The 25,490-nt window shown below is 34.0% G+C and overlaps 1 protein-coding gene across 1 annotated transcript in view; it reads left to right on the forward strand.

The window, feature by feature from the left end:
* Window positions 1–15,347, forward strand: part of Ccdc15 (coiled-coil domain containing 15) — a 60,183-nt gene extending 44,836 nt beyond the window's left edge. The window contains exons 16-18 of the mRNA XM_047518042.1: window positions 12,856–13,026; window positions 13,343–13,500; window positions 14,609–15,347. Of these exons, the coding sequence (XP_047373998.1) occupies window positions 12,856–13,026; window positions 13,343–13,500; window positions 14,609–14,730 (451 nt within the window). The 3' untranslated portion in view covers window positions 14,731–15,347. The remainder of the gene's footprint in view (window positions 1–12,855; window positions 13,027–13,342; window positions 13,501–14,608) is intronic.
* Window positions 15,348–25,490: the final 10,143 nt, after the last annotated feature.

The raw sequence follows: 25,490 nt of genomic DNA on the forward strand, positions 1-25,490 counted from the left end.
GAAGAGAAAAGTTTCAGGATGGAAGGTGTAGTTAACAGCATTAAATATTTCTAAGAGGGCAAGTAAAATGAAGACAGAAAAATACTCTTAGTGTTTCTCAACCTTCATTATGATTCCTTTACAGAGCTTTTTAAAGACTCTTTTTTCCATGTGGCTCCCCCTAAAATTTTAATACACAGATATAATACATTTCTGGTTATATACCTTGGCTTTTTGGAGGGCCACAAGCTATTGTCATATCTAAGAATTTTGTTTGGCCCCTTGGGAACAATGTTGCCCCTGTTGAGAATGTAAATAATGAATGGATTAAATGACTTGTAGAGTACCAGTGACCTTAGAACTGGTTTGGTGAAATGATGGATCTTATAGCCATTTTGGAGTGGGTAAGGAAATGTGAAACTAAAGACAGAAAGTCTAGATAACTCACTCATGATGTTTGACTACAAGAATAATAATTAACTATGAGGAGAGGGAGGGACTGATTTCATCATTTTTAGTAACTAACTGTCCTGGTACCAAGACTTAAGGTGTTGACACTTGAAAAACAATGCTTTTAGTTTACTGATGTAGAGAGTAATTGGTATAGAGAATTGTTCTGGTAAGTAAGAACTTCATATGAAATTGTTTATGCTACTGCTTGTAGTATCCAAATTAACACATATTTTGAATTTGATAGTTCATCTTTTCTGTTGTCATCCACTTGGTTCCATTTATATTTCATCATTGAAGATTTAAATTTGGTTCATTCCATTTCGTCATCAGTTACTGAACTTAACAAATACGAATGTCCTCAAAATACTTTTCTTTACTGGCTCCTTGGAATAAGATCTCTGTGTTTGTAGATTTCTAGCAAAAGAATAACTATGATCTTTGTCTCAGCTTTAAAATTCTGTAGTCTTTTAAACTTTTCCTTTTATTCTCTAGCTTATTTTAAGAGAGCAAAACAACATATATTCTAAAATCAATTGTAAAACATATCTGCCTGTTTTGGCCTCTTTCCACATTACCTTTCTCACATTCCTAGTAAACTACCTTATATATCTTTAAATCTTGATCCTCACAGTATAAAAATCCCTCTGTCCAGGTCACAGTAATGAGATTTCTTACCTCTACCCTATTAAAATTTTATGTTGCATTTGAGTTTAAATTATGCCATAAAAACTATTTTTGTGTTCTATACTCTTTGAGAAATACTCAATTTAGATTTATAATTGTAACTTAGGAAATACTAGCAAGTATGGGAGGGCAGTTATAACAAAATCCTTATGTAAAGTGGCCTTGTCTTTCCTGGAGAAGGCCAGTGGTTAGCTATTGGAATATGGACAAATTTGGTTCCATAACTGTCATAACTTACCAGATCTTTCAGCCTTTGTAGCATGTCTTCCAAATTTTTAACTTCTTATACCTTGTTAATTTAACAAAATGGAAGACTGATTTTCCTGGAGTTCATAACCTACCACAAAGGGATGAAAACCCAGAATTTTCAGTATTCCATGCTTCACTGAACAGGTATGAATAAGAGTTGGTCTCATAGTATTGTTTAGGAAACAGTGGCTCATTTGTTTCAAAGTAATTTTTTTTTCTTTTTTTTACAGTGCTGGGGATCGAACCCAGGGCCTTAGTGCTTGCAAGGCAATCCCTCTACCAACTGAGCTATATCCCCAGCCCTCAAAGTAATTTTTACCACTTGGTCTTGTCAACATGTGTTTAAGTTCTAATCCTTTAATCAGTTCCATTACTTTTTGGTGCTAGGAATCGAATCCTGAGCTTTGTAGATGCTCTCAAACAGCATCACATCACTCACAGGGAACTCTTTTGTGAAAGGAAGAGTCAACTGATATGGCAAATTTCATTATTGTCTTATTTTAAGAAATTGCTACAGCCTCTCTACTACAGCATACACTCTACCGCTGAGCTTCATCTTGAGCAAGTCAAATTTCTTCACAAAAGCTCTTCTCTTATACTTTTTCATGATTTTCTCACTGAGTTACTCATTTAATATCTACTCATAAGTGGGAATTTTTAATGGGTATAATAGATATACAAAAACTATATATATTTAAAGCACAAAATGTAATAAGTTTTGACATATGTATACACATATGAAACCACCATCAAAGTCAAGATAGTAAACATAACTATCACCCCCAAAAGTTTTCTCATGCCTCTTGGTAGCCCCTCCTTCCTGCCTCCTCTATTAAGTCTTCTGTAGGCAATAGTGTTCGACTTTCTGTCACTATAGATTTTTTTTTTTTTAAGAGTTAAATATAGAAATACCTCAGCGATGTTATGAGTTCAGTTTCAAACTACTGCAATAAAACGAATGTCACAGTAGAAGAGTCCCATGAATTTTTTTTATTTCCAAGTACACATAAAAACTATGTTTATACAATGATGCAGTCTATTAGGTGTACAGTAGCATTATGTCTATAAAATGTATATACTTTAATTAAAAATTCTTTGTTGCTAAATGCTGTTGTTCATCTGAGCCTTCAGCAAGTCATAATCATTTTGCTGGTGAAGTGTCTTGCCTCAGTATTGATTATTACTGACTGATCAGAGTTGTGGTTGTTAAAGGTTGGGGTGGCTGTAGCAATTTCTTAAAATATGACCATAATGGAATTGACCACATCCATTGACTTTTCCTTTCACGAAAGATTTCCCTGTAGCAATGTGATGCTATTTGATAGCATTTTATCCCCATGATAGAACTTTTTTCAAAATTGCAGTCCATCCTCCTAAACCTTGATGCTGCTTTATCAACTAATTTGTGTAATGTTCTAAATCTTTGTTGTCTTTTCAACAGTTAACATCTTCAACGAGAGTGATTCCAGTTTAAAAAAAAAAAAATTATCTTTGCTCATCCATGAGAAGCAACTCCATCTGTTAAAGGTTTATCATGAGATTGCAGCTATTCAGTTATATCTTCAAGGCTTCATTTTGAATTCTAGTCCTCTTGCTATTTCTATCATATCTGCAGTTACTTCCTCTGTGAAGTCTTGAATCCCTAAATATCAACCACAAGAATTGTGATCAACTTCTTTCAAGTTCCTCTTAATGTTGATATTTTGACCTTCTCTTATGAATCATAAATTCTTTTAGTGGCATCTAAGAAGGTTTACAATTTACTTTGCCCCAGTGCATTGGAGGAATCAGTATATATGGCAACCATAGCCCTAAAAAATGTATTTTGCAAATAATAAGACATAAAGTTGAAATTATTTCCTGTGTTGTAGACTGGATGTTGTAGGCATTAAAATAGCATTAATCTTATTGTTCATCTCCATCAGAGTTCTTGGGTGACCTAGTGCATTGTCAATCAGCAGTAATATTTTGAAAGAAATCTTTTTCTCTGATCAGTAGTTTCAACAGTGGGCTTAAATTATTCAGTAAACCATATTGTAGACAGACATGCCATCATGCAGGTTTTGTTCCATTTATCGAACACAGGAAGAGTAGACTTGGTATGTTCTTAAAGGCCCCAGGATTTTTGGAATGGTAGGTGAGCATTGGCTTCAGCATAAGTCACCAGCTGCATTAGCCATTAACAAGATAGGCAGTCCGTCTTTTGAAGCTTTGAAACCACGTATTGACTTTGCTTTAGAAATGAAAGTCTGAGAAGGCATCTTCTTACAATAAAGGCAATTTTATCTACATTGAAAATTTGTTTAGTGTAGCCATCATCATCAATTAAGGTATCTTCTGGGTACATCAGCACCTGCTACTTCACATTGTACTTATGTTAGGGAGATGGCTTCTTAAACCTCTTAAACCAGCCTGCACTAGCCTCAGACTTTCTTCTGCAGCTTCCTGAATTAGACTTTGGTCTAATTGGAACTTTACCACTAGTTTGATGTATAGAAGACCACTCAAACTTCTCCATATTAACAATAAGGCTGTTACACTTTCTTATCATTCTTGTGTTCACTGGGGTAGCACTTTTAATTTTTTTCAAGAACTTTGCATTCACAACTTGGCTGTTTGGCATAGGAGGTCTACCTTTTAACCTGTCTCAGCTTTTGACATGCCTTCTTCACCAAATTTAATCATTTCTAGCTCTCTCTCTCTCTCTCTCTCTCTCTCTCTCTCTCTCTCTCTCTCTCTCTTCTTCCCTCCCTACTCCTTTTTGGGAGTGGGAAGGACCAGGGATGCATAACCACTGAGCCACATAGCAGCCCTTTTTATTTTTATTTTTTTCATTTTGAGACAGGGTCTTGCTAGTTCGCTTAGGGCTTTGCTAAGTTGCTGAGGCTAGCTTTGAACTTGCATCCTCCTGCCTCAGCCTCTCAAGCCACTGGAATTCATTTTTAGCTCTTAATTAAAATGAGATGTTTGAATTTTCTTTTCACTTGAACACTTAGAGGTTATAGTAGGGCTTTTAGCTAGCCTGATTTCCTTATTGTTACATCTCAGAGACCTAAGGAGAGGAGGAGAAATAGGAATAGCCAGTTGGTGGAGCAATTAGAACACCTATTTATCAATTAAATTCACTGTCTTATATGGGTATAGTTCATGACACCCCAAAACAGTTACAGTAGTAACAACAGAGATCATTGACCACAGATCACCATAATAGATACAGTAATAATAAGAAAGTTTGAAATATTGCAAGAATTACCAAAATGTGACACGCAAAATAATCACATACTGATGGAAAATGATACTGATAGACTGGCTTGATGCAGGGCAGTCACAAACCTTCAATTTAAAAAAAATAGGATAGCTGGGAAGCACAATAAAACAAGATGTGCCTGTCAGTGTGTATATACAGTATGCTTGCTTGTGCTTGTCTTTATTCTGTCCTTCAAGACTTCATTTTTGGTTGTTGCTGAAGAGTATTCTTTTGTATGGATATACCCACAATTTGTTTATTCATTTGTAGATTGCTCCACTTTTCATTTGTTTCTGGTTTTTTGCTATAAATAAAGCTCCAGTGCAATTTGTGTACAAGTCTTAATATGGATCTAATACCTTTTTTCGTAGGTAAATTCCTAGGAATAGAATGGCTGGATCTTATGGTAGGTGTGTATTTGTTTTAAAAGAAGTTGTCACGTTGTTTTTCAAAGTACTTTCACCATTTTATATTACTATCAGCAGGGTATGAGGGCTCAAGTTTCTTCACATTCTCACCAACTCTTGTCATGGTCAGTCTTTTTCATTTTAGTTATTTGAATAGGTGGTTATGCAGTGATATCTCATTGTAGTTTTAGTTTGCATTTCTCAAGTGATGAATGATGTTAAACTTCTTTTCATGTATTTATTTGCCATCTCTGTGTTATTTTTGGTGGTCTGTTTAAACCCAAATTTTAAATTGGATTGTTATCTTACTGTTGGGGTTCAAGAGTCCTTTAATTTAATATGGATTCAAAGCCTTTATCAAATACATGCTTTGTGAAGATCTCCCAGTCTGTGGCTTATTTCTTCATCTTAACGTTGTCTTTTTTTTTTTTTTTTTTTTTTTTTTTGCCGTGCTGGGAATTGAACCCAGGGCCTTGTGCTTGACAGGCAAGCACTCTACGAACTGAGCTATATCCCCAGCCCTTAACATTGTCTTTTAAAGAGTAGAAGTTTTAATTTTGATGATTCCTGTTTTTTAGTTTGTTCTTTTATAGATCTTGTGTCTGTGTCATATTTAACAAATCTTTGCTTAATCCAAGGTCACAAAGATTTTATTCTGTTTTCTTCTAGAAAGATTATCCTTAAAGTTTTATATTAAGGTCTGTGATCCAGTGTGAGTTAATTTTCATACATGGTATAAGGGTTATTTTTGTATGTCAAAAGACTATATTTTTTTCCTACAGCATCACTTTTGTGTGTTTGTCAAAAATTGATTGTTCAAATATTGATCAGGATGTGAAAAAATTGTAATCCTCATATATCCCTAGTGGGAAGTTCCAGTAGCACAGGCACTTTGAAAACTAGTATCCACAATGTCTGAAAACTGATGAATAGAAAAAATAACATGTAGCACAGTCATGCAGTGGACTATCAGCAATAAAAAAGAAGTACTACTATAACATGGATAGACTTTGAGAACATTATGCCAGGTGAAAGAAGCCAGTCACAAAAGAATAACCACATATTGGTTGTCTAGTGAAGGCAGATCTATATATAGGTTAGTGGTTGCTTAGGTTTGTGGGAAAAGAAGTGGAGAGAGTGATTACTCATTGATACAAGATTTCCTTTTGGAATGATGAAAATGTTCTCTAATTACATCATAATGGTGATGAAATTAATAGTATGTAAATTATAACTCAGTAAAGGTGTTTGAAAATTAATTGTCTGTATGTGTATAGGGGGGTTATTTCTGACTTTCTTTTCTATTCCATCAATCTGTTTGTCTCTCTTTACATTAATACCATGCAATTCCAATTAGTGCAGCTCTATAATAATGCTTGAAATCAGTATTAGATTTTCAGTTTTTTCTTTTCAGTTATCTTGGTTATTCTAAGCCCTTTGCATTTCTATGTGAATTTTAAAAATCAGTGTTTCACTTTCCACAAGAAAGACCTCTTGACTTTTAATTGGGATTATGTTCAATCTAGAGGGGAAATTTTATTATTGATATCATAACAATATTGAGTCTTCCACCCCATGATTAGGTACATCTCTCATTTATATAACTCTTTAGTTTTCCTCAGCAGTATTTTATAGTTTTCTGTGTATAGGTAATTTCATATCTTTTGTCAGATCTATCCCTAAGTATTTCATATTTTTGATCTATTGTAAATGGTACTGTTTTCAAATTTCATTTTATGATAGTTGGTAGTATGTGGAAACGCACAATTGATTTTTGGATATCAATCTTGTGCCCCGTGACCTTATTAAACTTACTTATAAATTCCTCTGGAATGGGGGGTGGGAGGGGCTAGCATTAGGTTTAGGGTTAGGTTTAGAGTTAGGCTAAGGAGAGCAGTAAGAATGAAGGAAAGAAGGACTGTGTAGAGGGAAAAGAGGGGTGGGAGGGGTGGGAGGGGTGGGAGGGGTGGGGGGAGGGGAAAAATATAATAAACATCATTACCCTATGTAAACGTAAAAAAAATAAGTAAATAAAAAAAAAAAATTCCTCTGGATTTTATATAGTTACCAACTTTAAATAAAGACTCTTTTACCTCTGTCTTTAAATTGGATGTATTTTATTTATTTTTCTTATCAGATTGCACTGGCTAGAACTTCCAGTATAATGTTGAACAAAAATGATGAGAGTAGAGAGTCCCTGATTTTGGAGAGAAGCATTTAGTCTTTCATCATTAAGTATGGCATTAACTGTGGGTTTTTTAATAAATGTTCTTTATAAAACTAAGGAAATTCCCCTTTCTTCCTACTTTGTTTTTGTTTTTTTGCTTTTTTAAAGAAATGGATGTTGGAAATGGCACAGTAGCCCAAACTTGTAATTCTAGCGACTCGGGAGACTGAGGCAAAAGGATAGCAAGATTGAGACCAACCTCAGCAATTTAGTGAGGCTCTAAGCAACTTAGCAATATCCTCTCTCAAAATAAAAAAATAAAAAGTATTGGGGCTGTAGCTCAGTGGTAAAATGCCCCGGGTTCAATTCTTCGTACCAAAAAAAAAAAAAAAAGAAGAAGAAGAAGAAGTAAGGTTGTTGGGTTTTGTAAAAAATTTTTTCTGTTGAGGTATTCATAGTTCTTTTTTTTGTTTGCTAATATGGTGAAATACATTGCTTGATTTTTGAATGTGAAACCAATTCTGTTCTTGGAGTCCACACTACTTTGTAATAATATATTATTCTTTTAAAATGTTGTTTAATTTTATTTGCCAAAATTTTGTTTAGAATTTTCTTGGCCTTTGTAAAATTTTTTTATTCTAATTAGTTATACATGACAGCAGACTGTACTTTGACACATCATACGTAAGTGGAATGTAACTTCTTATTCTTCTGGTTGTACAAGATGTAGAATCATACCAGTCATGTAGTCATATATGCACATAGAATTTTTACATCTATGTTTTGAGAGATACTAGTTGGTACTTTTCTTTGTCCAATATCTTTGTCAGACTGTGACCTCAGGGTAATGCTGACCTCATAGAATGAATTGGGAATTATTCTCTTCAATTTTATTAGAAGTGTTTATGTACAATTGGTATTATTTTTGCTTAGTTGGTAGAATTTGCCAGTAAATCCATCTGGTTCTGGACTTTTCTTATTGTCTGGAAAAATTCTTAACTATAGTTTCAGTAGTCACTAATATAGGGCTATTTGTCTTCTTTAGTTTTTTTCTTGAGAGAGCTTTTTAAGTATTTTGTGTCTTTTAAATAATTTGTCATTTCATTTAAGTTAACAAGTTTATTATCATAAAATTGTCCTTAGTCTTATTTTAATATCCATAGAATTTGTAGTAATATCACCTTTTATTTTTGATAGTAATAATTTATCTTCTCCCATAATCCACCTGGCTCAAGATTTATCAACTTTATTAATCTTACTAGTTTTTTGGGGTTCATTAAATTTTTTCTACCATTTTTCTGTTTCCTGCTTCACTGTTTCAAATCTCTTACTTCTTCTGTTTACCTTGGGCTTGATTTCTTCTTTTTTAAAATTTCTTAAGGTAGAAGCTAAAATCTTTGATTTGAGACCCTTCTTTTATTTATTTTTAACAAGCATTTAGTACTATAAATTTTCTACTAAATATTCTTAGGCAGCATCTAATAAATTCATTTTCATGTAGTTCAAAATTTCTTCTAATTTCTGCTTTTTGTTTCTTCTTTGATCATGGGTTATTTAGAGTATGTTGTTTAGGTTCTAAACACATGGGAGTTTTTATTTTAACCATGGAGATTTTCCAAGAATCTGCTTGTTACTGATTTCTTATTTAATTTCATTGTGGTCAGAGAGTATTATGTTATGAGTTGAATTCTTTCAAACTTATTGATTTTTTTTTTTTAATGACCCAGAATGTTGTCCATCTTGATAAATGTTCCAAGTTCAAGAGCCTTACAATATAATAATGTGTATTCTGCTCTACATTTATATGTAGTGTTTAATAAATGTCCATTATTAATATTGGTCATCTTTACTATAGCCTTATCATTTTCTGCCTACTTACTCTATTAGTAATTTAGAGAAGGGTATTGAAAATTATGCCTGTAACTGAATTTGTTTGTATCTCTTTATAGTTCTATCAGTCTTTCCTTTATTTTGAAGCTCTGTTGTCAGGTATATAAATGTTTGGGGCTGTTACATCTTCTTTTTTCAATATTTAATCTTCTTTACCCTTGATAATTGTCTCTGGTTTGAAATCTACATTTCTGGTATATATACATACATACGTACATATTTATATACATATATATGCATAATGTGTGTGTGTGTATATATATATACACACACACATATATATACATGTCTGATGTGTATGTGTATGTCTGGTATGTGTGTAATACTAGCTTTTTAATTTGTGGCATAATATAGCTTTTCTTCTACAATTTTAAGCTATTTATACCTTTATATTTAAAACACATTTTTTGTCTGTAACATGTAGTCAGGTCTTTTTGCCATATGTGACAATCTCTGCTTTTTAAATGAGGTGTTCAGACCATTTTACATTTAATATGATCATTGATGGGGTTAGATATAAGTATATCATCTTGCTATTTGTTTTCTATTGTTTTACCTATTTATTTTCTTTTTCTGCCTTTTTTTGAATTGCTTTTCAATTTTTATGATTTCATTTGATCTCCTTTGTTGTTGTAACTCTTTGTTTGATCTCCTCTAGTGGAGATTGTAACTCTTTGTTTTGTTATTTTGTTGAGTATTCTAGAGTTTATGGTATCCATCACCAGATTTTCACTGTCTGCCTTCAAATGATATTTGTAACACTTCTTGTATAGTATAAAACTTTTACAATAACATATTTCCATTTTTCCCATTCCATCCTTTATATTCTTATTGTCATGCATTTGACTTTTTACATGTATAATGAATTTGTTATTATTTTGGCTTACACAAATTATTAAAAAAGATTTAAATAATGAGAAATAGCATAAATATATAAACCAAGAGTATCATTTTCTTTATCCTGAAGGTTATCTTTTAATATTTCTTATAGTTGTGGGTCTACTGTAGATGAAATTTATTTCAAATTTTATATGTTTGAAAACAGCTTATTTATCTTTTAAAACTTTACTCATTCATTTATTTATGTGACACATTTTTTTAAATTATGGTTAAAAACAGAAAATTTACCTTAACCATTTTTAACCATGTAGTTCAGGAACGTGAAGTATACTTAAACTGTTGTGAAACAGATCTTCACATCCTGCAGAGTTTAAATCTGTTCCCTTTAAACAACTTCTCTTTTTTCCTTTTCTTCAGCCACTAGCAACCACCATTCTATTTTGTGTCTCTATGAATTTGACAATTTTAGACCTTCCTATAAATGGCCTCATGCAGTATTTGTCTTTTTGTGACTGTCTTGTTTCACTTAGCATGTTGTCCTTAAAGCTCATCCATGTTGTTGCATGTGATAAGATTTGCATCTTTTTTTAAAGGCTGAATAATATTCCATTATATCTATATATCACAATTTGTTTATCCATTGGTCTGTCAACAGACATTTGGGTTTGTCTGCCTCTTAGCTATTATGAATTAATGCTTCTCTGGAAATGAAAGTACAAGTATGTTTTTGAGACACTCCTTTTAATTTTTTAATTCTTTTGGATATGTACACAAAAGTGAGATTACTGGATCATATGGTTATTTTTACACTACTTTATAATCCCAGCAGTGCACAAGGGTTCCAATCTCTCATATGCTCATTTTTGTTTCTTTTCTTTTTTTTTTTTTTTAATATGTGTGTGTATGTGTGCGCGCGCGCACGCTAGATCAAACCCCCAGGTGTGCTCTACATATTAGAGCACGTCCAGCTTTTTTTATCTTTTTAGACAGGTTCTTACTACGTTGTCCTGGTTGGCCTTGAACTTGAAGTTCTCCTGCCCCAGCCTCCTGCATAACTGGGATTATAGGTGTGTGCCACCATACCTAGCTATTTGTTTTGATAGTAGCCATGCTGATGGGTAGGCAGTGATCATTTCATTATGGCTTTGGTTTGCATTTTTTCCTTGATAATTAGTGATATTGAGCATCTTTTCATGGATTGATCATTTTTCTTACTATGAGTTGTGTTTTCCTTCCTTTTTGCATGCCTGATTGGATATATGACATTATGAATTTTACCTTGTTGCCCGCTAGATGTGTTAGTCAACTTTCTGTTGCTGTATAAAATAACTGAGATAATTTACTTACAAAGAGAAAAGGTTTATTTTGGCTTATGGTTTCAGAGACTCTAGAACATGATTGGTTGGCCCTGTTGCTTTGGGCCTGTATAAAGCACCACATTATGGCAGAAAGCATATGGTGGAGTGAAACTGCTTACCTCATGGCCAGAGAGTAAAAAGAAAAAATGAGGAAGGGGTTAGGGTCTCACAGTTCCCTTCAGGGCTTGCCCCAAAAGGACCTCCTATTAGACCTCATCTCCTCAAGCATCTGTCACCTTCCAATAGCACCAAGCTGGGAATCAAACCTTAACACATTGGGTCTTTGAGGAACATTCTAGATCCAGACAATAGCACTGTTCCTATAAATTTTCTTGAGATTTGTTTTGAGATGTTACACCACTTTGGAAACTCACTTTTACAATTTGTTACATGGGTCTAAAGCAATACTCAATCTAGGACTAAATATTATTGCAGTTGAGATCTTCCTGAATTATGAGTTTTTCAAGTCTGACTGGTGGGAACAGGCATGATTCTGTGCATTGTGCAAACCCTAGGTACTATTCTTCTTTTATTATTATTTTGGATGGTTCTTTCCCTAGCCTCAGGTAATTTCCTCATATACGTGCACTAGCTAGTACTCTGCTGTATATAGTAGGAGACTGTCTCTGGATTTCTCTCAGCAGCTCTGTCCCTGCTGGTATTCTGTCGTGTAAGCCCTAGTTGTCTTTCTCAGTCTGTCCTCTGAGCTCCCTCTCCTTAACTCAGGGAATTTACCAGGCTCCATTTGAATTCTCCTGTCCAGTATCACTGTCTGGAAACTTCTAAGGCAGAACTGTCTGGCATTTTTAGGGCTCTTTGTTTGTCTCCCATCTGTCAGGGACTATTATTTTTAGTTGGAGGATGCCTAGTATCTTATAATCCATTGTTTCTTATATTTGTCTGGTTCCCGGTGGTCTCCTCCCCCCACCATTTCTGTAACAGAATTTTCATAGTTGCACTATACTGATAATAATAGCAACATTCTCATGGACCGTTCTTACAGAGCTTTCAACTTCAAAAAGACTTTTAAAAACATCATGTCATTTAATTTCCACAACTCAATGCAGTATTGATTTTTTATTAACATATATTAATTGTACAAATTAATGGGTTTCACATTTCCATACATGTGTATGTCATGCATTGATCATGTCCAACATTCCTTCTGCCCTTTCTCACTCTCCTCTCTCTACCTTCCCTGCATCTCAGTTCCTAATAGTCACTCTTCTACTTTCAGGTTCTCTTTTGTTTGTTTGTTTACTTTTTTCTTTTTAAGTTTCTTTGGTCATTTAAGGTGGGAGGGCAAACCCAGTCCTGTCTCCTTGTAGTTTTAACTTGAGAGGGCTCTTATGCTAGAATTTTTACAGAAAATCTTTTAATAATAGCCACTTTCCATTTCCCTTTGAAAAGCTGTGTATACAGATGACTGTAGGATAAATCAGTATCTTTTGAAGATACTGATTATTAAACTGATTTCCTGACTTTCGTTTCTGGGAGTTTCTTGAGTTGTTTGGATGTGGAAGCTAATTTTTAGTAACAAATTTATGAAATTCTGAATCATGTTATGATTTTTATTCCCAGAATTAAGAAAAAGAAAGAGCAACAACGTTATGCTGAAGAGCAGAAGATCCTAAAAATGAACTTCAATGAAGAACCACATTCAGGGGAAAAAATGCCTGGTATGTTAGCCCAGTTACAACTTGAAGAACAGAAAGAAGCTAGAGAAAAACTGCAACAACAGAGAGAAAAGAACACATAAGGTAATTTGAAAAGTTCTATGTGAAATTCTGATTCTAGAGGAAACTTGTAGGAAGTTCTCATTTTCGTTAAAGAGAACTGACTGTGTTTTTCATACTTGTCCCTATTTAGGGTACATAACTTCACCAAATATCTTAATTGGCTAATACCCCTTGGGGATAGCAGCACAGTTTTCTTTGTGCTGTTTCCCAGTACAAAGAGGAAGAATTGAGGTATAGAGATATGAAAGAATTTTAACATTTAAAGCTGGTTGTAAAATCAGGATTTATGCTTACTTTTTTTCTCAGTTCACCTTGCCTAATGATACTATTTTTTATAGATACGTAGAAGCATTACGTGCCCAGGTCCAGGAGAAAATGCAGCTGTATAATATTACTTTACCTCCTCTATGCTGTTGTGGTCCTGATTTTTGGGATGCTCATCCTGACACCTGTGCCAACAATTGTATTTTCTATAAAAACCACAGAGGTAAGTTTCTTGAAGGAATAGTTTGGGCCTAGTAGTGATTTAAAGAAAAACAGCAATAAAAGTAATGATAGCAGTAATTTAGTATTTATTGAGAGCATTATAACACCTTTACAAAACAACTTTATGAGGTGGTGAAAATAATTATAGTGAGTTTTATTTCTCTGTGAAGTTTATTATCTTCTTTTTTCTCAGTTATGGTGGGGAAATATTTCCAGTTCATTCCACTGTAAGGGAACATGAGTTCCAGGTCCTTCTTTAACTGAAGACTATTACAGTTTGTGTTTTATGGCTAAATTAGGACTCTGTCCTATTGAATTTCAGAAAATTGTGAACTCTAACAAGAGTGCCAGTTAGATAAAATAGCGTCCTTCCTACAACACTAGTGTTTCTGTGTCTTGTCCATCCTTAAATATATTGATTTACATAGTGTAGAGATTATGTAGGTCTCACATATGCACTAAAAATACTGCTAGTATTTATAATCCTAGTGCATCTCATATGTGATAAGAGTTTATCAGTGTGGTCAGTTATATTTTTAAAAACACAGATCTGATAATGCATTCCCTATTCCGAAACCTCTAGGGCTCCCATGACAATACAAAATACATGGCATATCTTGCATATTTTTCTCTCTGGCCTCAGGCCACACTCTTATTTGTTATTTCCAATATCATATATTTTTATACCTTTTATACTGCATACACTCAGTTCTCTACCAATAATGCCTTCTGTTCGTTATTCCTGTTGATCCTTCAAGACCCATCTTAAGTGGTACCACTTCTGGAAATCTTTGAATCCTCCCTAAAGTTATTCTTTTATTTCTACTTTCATTCGTGATGACATTTTGTGTATTCCTCCAATTTAGAAGTATTACACTGCTATTTAATTATTTTTGTGTTCATCTGCTCTATTTTCTGTTCTCACCATGTATTAAGTACTCAAAATATTTAAATATTTTCTTAATATGTATATTAATATTAATATTTATTCAGTGATTAAAATGAATACTTAGGAGACTCTGGGTAGAGAAGCAGTACTAATAGGAAAGAGGGCGGGACAGTTGCTTAAATTATGATTTTATTCACTACTGTGCACACCTTTATTATAGCATATCATCGGGCACTGCATTCAGTCATCAGTTCCTCTGATATCTCCGAGGGAAACGCAACTCTTCGAAATGCCATTCATAATTTTGTTTCTGCACACAAACGGACTTTGAAAAATCTATAATATGAATCTGAAATCAGCTGAATCAACTGGTAGTATTTCAATCTTCATTTAAAATTAACTCTGAGAAATTGCTTTGGAAAAACTGTTTGTGTCAGATGTGTTATTTAGAAAGAAATACTATTCTACATTATAACTATCCCTGCAATTAGATCTCTGCCTTGGGACCAGGGTTGAAAGTTGACTTCCAAATTTGTCTCTTCTTTGGTGTGAGCCATAGCGAAACTGTAATTTTAAAAAATGATCAGACAAGGAAGGTCTCTTCATTTGCTCTGCTCTGATCAGAAGAGTTTGTGAGAAATCTTTGAGATTATCTTATTTATGATCTTTCCAAAAATGTGCCTTTGAGTCTTGACACTATTGAAAATGTCTGAATGAGGCAGAAAAGAATGAAATGGGTTTCTGAGCATCTATATAGCCATTAGCTTTTCTAATTGTGTACAACAATTAGAAATGAGAATAATCTGAATTTTATGCACCTTTTCTTCTCAGAATATTCTCTATCCTGGTTTTTGTTTTAAATTATTGCCTCTTTCCCCATTCAGTGACATTGGATATAGGGTTTTTTTAGTTATATTTTGTATTGCAAAAAAAGTCAAATAAACTAAGTTCAATCTTGCCTTATTTTTCTGTCTTTAAATATCTGGTAAATGATATACCTAGGCAAACAAAATAAAAATTGCCATAGTTATGAATTTGTTATTTTTTCATACTATTTCTTGATACAAAATATGAGAATGTTTAATAATCTTAATAAAAAGTTTCTTTTTCCAGCTTTATTGTATAATGCTGAAGAAATTCTAATTATCTCCAAAAATGCCCAATCTTCTATCCAGGCCATTGAAAATAAGAGTCAAAATTACCTGAGTGACAAGACTGACTTATTTAACCAGATTAATTATCCAGTTCAGTCAAAATCCTTGAAGTAATTATATACTTGATTCAGCCTTTTTTTTTTTTTTTTCTTTTTAGAGTACTGGGGATTTAACCCAGGGACACTCAACCAACCCTTTTTGTTTTTTATTTTGAGACAGGATTTTGTTAAGTTGCTTAGGGCCTTGCTAAGTTGCTGAGGCTGATCTTGAACTTCAGATCCTCCTGCCTCAGCCTCCTGAGCCACTGGGATTCCAGGTGTGAGCCACTGCACTTGGCTTGATTAAACCTTTAATAATTGTATTTTTTAACAGCTCTGTTGAAATGTAATTCATGTATCATACGTAATTCACATTTTTAAAATGTACTTCAGTAATTTTTAGTGTATTCACAGGGCTGTACAACCACCACAGTATTAAATTTTAGAGCATTATTATCATTTAAAAACCCCTATGATCTAGCAATCCCACTTCTGGGTATATATCCAAAAGAATTAAAAGGAAAATCTGAAACAGATAAATGTATACCCATCTTAATAGTAGCATTATTCACAATTGCCAATAGGTGGAAGCAACCCAAGTGTCTATCAGTGGATGAGTGGATAATCAAAATATGGCATATATTTAACAATAGGCTTAAAAAGGAAGAAAATCCTATCACATATTGCAACATTGTGCTAAATTTAATAAGCTGTCACAAAAAGACAAATACTATATGATTCTACTTATTTGAGGTCCCTAAAGTAGTCAGGTTCATAGAGACAGAATTTAAAATAGTGGTTGCCAGGAGCTGGGGTTAGGAGTGAATAAGAAGTTATCATTTAGTGGGTAATTTAGTTTCAGTTTTGCTGGATGAAAAGTTCTAAAAATGTGTTTTGTAACAGTGTGAACATACTTAATACCACTGAACTTAAAAATGGTTACAATGGTTAATTTTAGATTTTTTTACCCCAGTTGAAAAATTTTTAATTAAAAATAAAAAAAGTATTCTCCATACTCACTAATCTGTTTTCTGTCTTACAGATTGGCCTATTCTCAACTTTATTATAAATAGAATATGTAATCTTTTGTGACTGGATTTTTTTCATTTAGGCTAATGTTTTCAAGATTCACCCATGTTGTAGCATATATCAGCATATTTTGTTGCTTTTTATTGCTGAATAATATTCCTTTCTATGGATAAACCACATTTTATTTATCCATTCATCAATTGATGAACATTTGGATTATTTCCACTTCTTGGCTTGTTATGAATACTGCTTTGGACAGTTGTTTACAGGTTTTTCTGTAGATATATGTCTACATTTCTCCTGGGTATATGCCCAGCAGTAGAATTGCTGAGTCATATGGTCGTTCCATGTTTTACCTTTTGTGAAAATGCAAACTATTTTCTAAAGTGGCTACACCATTTTACGTTCCCACCAGTAGTGTATAAGGGCTTAGATTTCTTCAGATCCTCAACACTTGTCTTTACTTTTCTCTTTGACTATAGTTATCCTACTGGTTATGCAGTAGTATCTCATTTTGGCTTTAATTTGCATTTTCCTGATGGCTGTTGATGTTGTATAATTTTTTATGTGCTTATGACCACTTGTCATATCTCTTTTGGAGATCCTTTACCCATTTCATAGTTGTTTTTTTTTTAATTGATGAGTTATAGGAGTTTTTCATATATTCTGCTTGTAACTCCTTTGTTTAATATATGGTTGCTTTCTGTCATTCTGTGTATTGTCTTTTTACTTTCTTGGTGGTTTCCTAAGCAGCACTAACTTTTTAGTTTTGATGCAGTCTAATTTATGTACTTTTTCTTTTGTGGTTTGTGTTTTTGTTGTAATCTTAAGAAACCATTGTATCATCCACGGTCACAAAGATTTACTCCTGTGTGTTCTTCTAAGAATCTTAGCACTATTAGTTCTTATATTTAGCCTGCTATCCCTTTTGAGTTAATTTTTATGTATGGTGTTAGGTAGTGGTCCAACTTTATTCTTTTATATGTGGATAACCAGTGTCTCAGCATCATTTTTAAAAAAGACATTGAAATAGCCATAAGTAAGAGTATATTTCTGAACTCTTCTTGGTTCAGACATTGAATTAGCCATAAATATGAGTGTTTATTCCTTTTTTTGGTTGTGGGGACTGGGGATTGAATTCAGGGGCACTCAAGCACTGAACCACATCCCCAGCCCTATTTTGTATTTTATTTAGAGAGAAGGTTTCACTGAGTTGCTTTTAGTGCCTTGCTTTTTGCCTAAACTGGCTTTGAACTCACGATCCTCTTGCCTCAGCCTCCCCAGTCACTGGGATTACAGGCATGTGCCTCTGCACCTGGTGAGTGTTTATTTCTGAACTCTTCAGTTCTGTTCCATTGATCTATGTGTCCATACAAATGCTAGTACAATCTGTCTTGAGCACTGTAGCTTTGTGGTAACTTTTGAAATTGGCAACTGTGAGTCCTACAATGTTCTGTTTTTTTCAAGATTGTTTTACTCTTCTGAGTCCCTTGCATTTTCGTGTGTATTTTAAGTTCATCTTTACACCAAAAAGCCAACTGGGATTCTGATAGGTGTTCATTAAATTTATTGATGAATTTGGGGACTGCTGCCATCTGATCCATAAACATGGGATGTCATCCCATTTGTTTAAGTCTTCTTTAATTTCATTCAACAATGTTTTATAATTTTCAGAACACAAACTTGTGCTTACTTTGTTACATTCATTCCTAAGTATTTTACTGATCTTATCATAAATGGAATTGTTTTCTTAATTGCACTCTCAGAGCATTTGTCACAAGTGTATAGAGATACAGTTGATTTTTGCATTTATTCTAATATTATAGGATACATTAGCATGTTTTTGTGTGTAAGATCTTGTTGTCTTCAAATAGAGATAATTTAATTTTCTCTCAACTCAACCTTTTAGGTCTTTTTCTTACCTAATTGCCCTGGCTAGAACATTCAGTTCAAAGTTGTATAGACATGGTAGGGTGAATGTGCTTTTCTTATTTCTGATTCTTAAGGGGAAACCATTCAGTTTTTATTCTGTTTATCAGCTTGATAAAGCTCCCTTCTATTCCTAGTTTATTGAGTGTTTTTATCCTGGAAAGGTATTGGATTTTCTGCATCTGCAATTGTTGTGTGTTCTTTGTTTCTTTTCCTGTAAGATGATATATTAATTGGTTTTCAGATATTAAACCAACTTTGCTTCTAGGATGAGTTATATTGGTTTGTTTCTTTGGTCTTTTACAAGTTTTTTGCTTGTTTAGTTTGGTTTTCTGAAATAGATGAACCAACTTGTCTGATGTCAAGTTAATTGTAGAATGACGATGGGGTCAGAGAGGATTAGGAAACTTCTAAGTCTTCTACGTTTAGTCTCTGAATACAAATTTCAACTAAGAATGAGAGTGTTCTTGAATTGTAATTTGGTCATATATAGACAGTGTCTAATGGTTTGTCTTTATATGATTAGACAATGCTGGTTAGCTAGCATTTACTAAAGAGGAAAAGTCTCATGACACCCTGTGTTGATGGTGGAATGGTGAATCCTGTTTGGGTTAGATGAATGTGCTTTGAAAAGGAGCCTGGAGTCTAAGAGCTTTCCTAAATGTACAAGTGTATGAAATCAGAATTATAAAGACAAATTGTACCAGTTTACTACATTAGCATGGACGTCTGAGGAATAAGAGGCCTAAAGATAAGAACTGAGCCTAAAAGAGAGAGATTTTGACTTCTAGGGCAGAGGTTGAGGTTGAGGGGAAGAGAATTAAATTTGAGCCTAGAACATAAAAGAAGAGTAGGACTGGGGATGTGACTCAGCTGTAGAGTGCTTGCTTATCATGTGTGAGATCCTGGATTTGATCCCCAGCACCACAAAAATAAATGAATGAATAAAAATAGAGTAGATGGCAGGCATTTTAACTGAAAAATCATTGAATAAGAATAAACAATTGACTAGATACTGTTTTCTTTTTTTTCCTCAAATTTCCTGTAGATTTTTCCCTCATTCTCACTCTCAATTGGTGATGATGCTTTCTTTCTCTATCACTAAAAAAAACAAATAGTAAAAAGAATTTCTACAAGCTGCCACCATCTTATTTATCTACCCACCTACTTGCATGTATTCAGTCCTGTTAATATGGGGGAATTGTTCATTCTTCAGCCTTTGGTCTGCTCTAACTTGTGACTAGATCCAGTTCCTACCTGTTCCAGGACATTGCCTCAACATTTCTTCTTTTTTATGCATCATTAATTTTTCCCTATTAGAATAGTCCTATCAGTGCACAAGACCCTTGTAATTTCTTCCATCTTAAAAGCCAAGCCAACTAAGAGAGAGAAAAAACCTCCCCACAACCCCTTTCAGCTACCACCAAATTTCTCTGCTTGCTGGTATAACAAAATTCCTTGAGTGTCTATACTTACTGCTCCTATTCTCCTCACATTGTCTTGAATATATTTTGTTAAGACTATTAACCTTTATCTCTGTAGTGAAAATACTCTTTTTCAAGGTCACCAGTGACTTCCACATTGCTAAATCCAGTGGTCATTTTACAGGCTTCATCTAACTTAACCTTTCAACAAAATCACACTTACTTAATTCAGCTTTTCTTTTTTTGTGTATACTTTATCACCTATCTGCTATACTACCAAAGCTTTTTTTTTTTTTTTTTTTTTCCCCAAATTCAACTGGGCATTGCTTCTTAGCTTCCTTTGTGTTTTTTCCCTCCGTTTCCTTTCTCTAAATATTAGAGTGTCTCAGGGGTCAGTCCTTGGATTTTTTTTCTGTCTTTCTTTTCCCTTGCTCTTTTGGTCATCTTTTCTAGTTTTATGGTCTTAAATATCATCTATATATTAATAACTCTGAAGTTTATTTCTCTAGTCCTGACCTGTCTCTTAAATCCAGATTCATAATCCTCACTACCTAGTTGATATTTCCACGTGGTTGGTTTTCCTAAGATTTGTTCTTCCTACACTCTTCCCTAAATTAGTAACTAGCAATTTTATCCTTCTAGTTATTGAGGCCCAAACCTTGTAGAAATCATTGGCTTCCCTCTTTTTCTTTCCTTTCTCCTTCATCGTTCCATCAACAAATTATGTCAGCAGTACCTTCAGAGTATATCTGAAGTTCACATCATTTCTTCTGACAGATGCCTGATCCAAACCACCATCATTTCTCTCATAGGTTATTATAAGAATTTTCTAAATAATCTCCCTGCTTGCCTATTGCACATTTTCTCAATACAGCAGCTAAACTTAGTTCATCAAAAAACCAACCTCCACCCTTTACACACATGGTATCAATCAAAAGTAAGAAATGTCTCTTACTGTAGTCTTTCCATCTCAATAAATGATAACTTTATCCTCTATTTCTTTGGCCAAAAAAGTATGAAGTCAGCCTGCACTCTTGACTTTCTTATGCAACTCATACCTGGTCCTTATTGACTCTACCTTGAAAACACTCAAAATACAACTTTTTTTGGTGCTTGCCCAACTACAGCTTTGGTCTAAGTCATCATCGTGTCTCACCTGAGTTATTGCAGGAGTCTCATAGTTGATTTTCTTGTTTCTATACTTGCCCCATATAGATTGTTCAAAGCACAGCAGCAGAGCAGTTCTTTCAAAATAAATAAGATCCTGCCACTCCTCTGCTCAAAGGCTCCTTTTACTACTCACTTTACTAAGAAAAAGCTGGAGTCTACAGTGTCACACAAAGCCCTATAAAGTCTGATCCTAAATACTCCTGAGGCCTTATCTCCTACTGCTTTCCTCCTTGTTCACTCTGCTCTGTCACATTCTAGGGAAACTTTTGCCTCAAGGATTTCCCATTGCTGTTTGCTATGCCTGGAGTTGCTTCTCCCAGAGGTAATGTTTGGCCTACCTCCTTCCTTCTTCAAGTTTTTGCTTGAATGCACTTTAACAGAAGGCCTCCCTGATCATCCTATTTTAAAATGCAACCTTTCCACTCACCTCCATATACAAGTACTTTCTAGTCCCTTTCCTTACTTTTTCTTTATAATACTTACAGCTGTATGATATATTATTTTACTTAAGTGAAAGAACAAATTTGCCCCCCCTCATGTCTTGTTTTATTGTTTTACAGCAGAATGCCCAATGTGGAACATAATTACAAATATTCAGCCGTGTGAAAAGAGGAACTAGTGCTTAAGTACAAATGGGAGACATGATTCTTTTGTTTTAAATAAATACTTGAACACAACTCAGTTCCTACCAGGGTCTGGACTCTAGGTTCCCATAGCAGAGCTGCCTTGCCTGTGAACCCTCCTAGTAATTAATACATGGAATTGGTGCACCAGTGGTCAACATGATCACAAGCCTCTTTCCTAGAACCTTCCCTAACACTCTGTAGACATGATCTACATGTCTATGTTAAGGACAAAGACAATTTATATAGTTACATATTCTACATGATCCTCTTGGTTACTATGAAAAGTTTGTCTTCAAAAATTTTAAATATTTCTGCATGATTAGTAGTTTAACATAATGTTTGTAATACTCAGAAAAGTCATTAGAAATAATTTTGCTTTGTTTTCTATTCCCTCATTACCACTGTAATTTGGGGCAAATAATTTCTCAGGGCAACAGTTTCTCTTCTATAAAATAAGAGGCTTATCCCAAGTGACTCCATTCCCTTAAAGTTCTAACATCCTGTGAATTTATTAGCTATGTGTTATACTTTTGACCTCATGCTAAGGTTTTTCTAGTTAATTTGCTCTTCTTTTTGAAATATGGACTACTAGTAGGTTTCACTTGTGGATAGTGAAAAAAGAGTAGAACAAATTTATTCTCTACTGTGACTTCAACAATGATGGTAGAGAGTAGATGCAAGTTCTGTAGGAGAAAGTGGAAAAGAAGGCAGAGCAGAAGAGTATGGGAGAGTATAGGCATGAATTCAGCAAGAGAGAAACAACCCCATGAAAATGTCGCTCTCTCTCTTACCCAGAAAACTAATTTCCAAATTCCATTCCAAGAGACGAAACCATGTATGTGATAGACGCAAATTCAGTAGTATGGTAGTAACGGGATATTCATGTACCAGTTTTCCTGTAATAAAAACCATCAAAAACATGACATTTTTCTCCTAGCTAGTCCAACCTGAATCAGCTTGTTCTAGTTGCTTTGATTTAGGAAACTTCTATGTCCTCTCCCTTGCATTGTTTCAGTATATTACTTAATTATCTAGGCCTCACCCTTACCTGTTTAGCTCTTTTATGATGGGCAGGAATAAGATTGTCAAGAACTTTATTGACTACACGCTAAGCATAGAAACTGCTGCTTTCATATTTTCTAACCAGTTGAGATAAGATAAAGTAGCCTATATTATTTTTCTATATTTACTTATATTCTGCTTAGAGAGTAGAATATTTCCTGTAGTTTCTTTCTTAAGTTTTCTTCTCAGATAAAAAGCATTTGAGAGGTTTGGAAATATTATAGAGGAAGACAAAAACAATATTCTCTAGGCAGGCTGAACCTTTCTGCTGGTGAACAAACTTTAAATATGTTGGCTCATATTTTTAAAATCTAACTTAAAGTGGAAATGAATGGTTTATCTCTGGTCTGCTCAGTATTGCTGACCATTATTAGAGGAGTATGCCAAAGAGAAAACTTGATTCTTTTTGATTGAGGCAGTTTAGTTTTTTACCATGTGAATCACCCCTTTCAGGCCTGGGGATGAGATTGTTCTGACTAGAAATTATTACTTATGCTTGCCCTAGGTCCACCCCCCAGGCTTGTACATATACAGTGATCATTAATAGGTGAACTTCTTAGACTAGGAGATCACTGGAACCCTGCAATCCATTGTAGCATCACTGAAAGAAGTGGACTTTGTGTGCCTCCTGACATAATACAATGTGAATCATGCAGTACCCTCAAAGAAATATTTTTTGCTGAAAAGTTTGTAACTGAATGTAATCAAGCCTTTTGCCTTTCTCATCTTGATCCTGGGAGAAAATTAAGCCCTAATGCTATAAGGAATCCATTGTATGTAGTAAATTAACTTTTCTTCTGTTATCTAGAATGGCACTGGTTATGTATCATCCTTGAGGGGATTGAGAAAATATTCACTCAAATCATTTTCTGGTCTGGGTGTTGACAATATATAAAGAGAAAAACTGCCTTGAGGATTCCGTTTATACCGCAAGGATATAGAAATCTAAAACATGGTCATTCTATAGGAAAACTGACAGTTTCTTCAGGAAGCTAATGGCTTGAATTTTTAAAATGGGGAGATGGTTCTAGATTAAAACAAATTTATAGAGATAATGACCACCAAATATCACATGTGGACCTTGTTTGGATCCTGACATGGACAGTCCAAAAAAGGTAACTTTGAAGTAATCAGGGAAATTTGAGTAGTGTCTACATTGTTCATTTTGTTAGTTGTGGTGATGGCATTGCAGTGATATGTAAGAAAAGATCTTTAAAAAGATAGATATTAAAGTATATAGAACTGGAATAAAATCATGTCTTGAGATTTACTTTAATCAAGAAAATAGAACAAAAAAGGGATATAGTAAGTGTAGCAAAAGTTTAATAATAATAAATCCTGATGGCAGAATTGCAGGGACACTCTTCACTTTATTTTGTGTGTGTTTGATTTTTTTTAAGTGATTTCCTTCAAAAAAACCTTAGGCCTGGTCTCAAAGAATCTGACATATTTTTCCTATGTACATATATGAATACACCACAGTGGATCCCACTATTATGTACATATACAAGAATGGGGTCCTAATTAGAATAAGATATATTCCATGCTTATATAATTAAATCAAAATGGATTCTACTGTCATGTGTAACTAGAAAAAATTTTTTTAAAAAACTTAAACCTAAAATTAACATTGTAACTGTCCCTCTCTCCATTCTCCCAAATAATAGGAGGTTTTGAATGGGAAAATAGTATCCCTCTGTTCTGGAACTCCGACATAGTTAGGCAGTAATTAGAACCTAGAGGTTATAACATTTTGTGACCTTTCCACAAGATAGACTAATTAAAAATAGAAATTAGGTTTATTCCAGAGATCAGGTCTGTACCAAGGCTCCCTGTCATAGCTCACACCCTAAGTAATCAGGTAGTCACTTTGTCACTTGGTTTTATGAAGTATATCTGGTGATATACTTCCCAGACCTATAAAAGTTGAGAAATCAGAGATGAAACACCATGGAGAACATTAGGGGAGAAATGATGAAAAGGACAAAATGATAAATTTAAAATAATTTGGATGAGACAGAGGTAAGAGAGAATATTTTTGTGGTTCAGTTAAGGGCTGGTAAAAATCATTTACATTTCTGTCTTCTCTCTGAATAGAGTCTCCAGAGATTAAAAAAATTATTCTTTGATGTCAAAGTTTTTTCTTGTTCTACCTTCAAAGGCTCTCGTGCTGTGTGTGGAATACTTTATGCAGTGGTTACCGTTTAAACCTTGTATCTATCACATATCAGCTGTGTGACTTTAAGTCAGTTACTGAAGTTCTCAGCTCAGTTGCATCTTCTGCAAAATGGGCATAATAATAGTCCTTCTTAGAGTTGTGAGAATTCAGTGAGATAGTACAGATACAGTGGTTTGCATAGTGCCTGGCACATGCTAAGTACAGTGTTGGATACTAACATCAAAATTACTGTGTCCATTATTATCATCATCATTGCCACCATTGTGTGTCCTCCTTTCTATATATGTGAATAGTCATACTCATTCTTTGTAATTGTTCTTTAAGAATGGTGGAATGAGACAGACATCATTACCCTATGTACATGTGTGATTACACGAATGGTATGAATCTACATCATGCACAACCATAGAAACGAAATGATGTACCCCATTTGTATACAATGAATCAAAATGCAGTCTGTAAAAAATAAATTAAAAAAAAAGAATTCAAGA

The sequence above is a fragment of the Sciurus carolinensis genome, chromosome 11 (assembly GCF_902686445.1).
Source record: "Sciurus carolinensis chromosome 11, mSciCar1.2, whole genome shotgun sequence".
Lineage (NCBI taxonomy): Eukaryota > Metazoa > Chordata > Mammalia > Rodentia > Sciuridae > Sciurus > Sciurus carolinensis.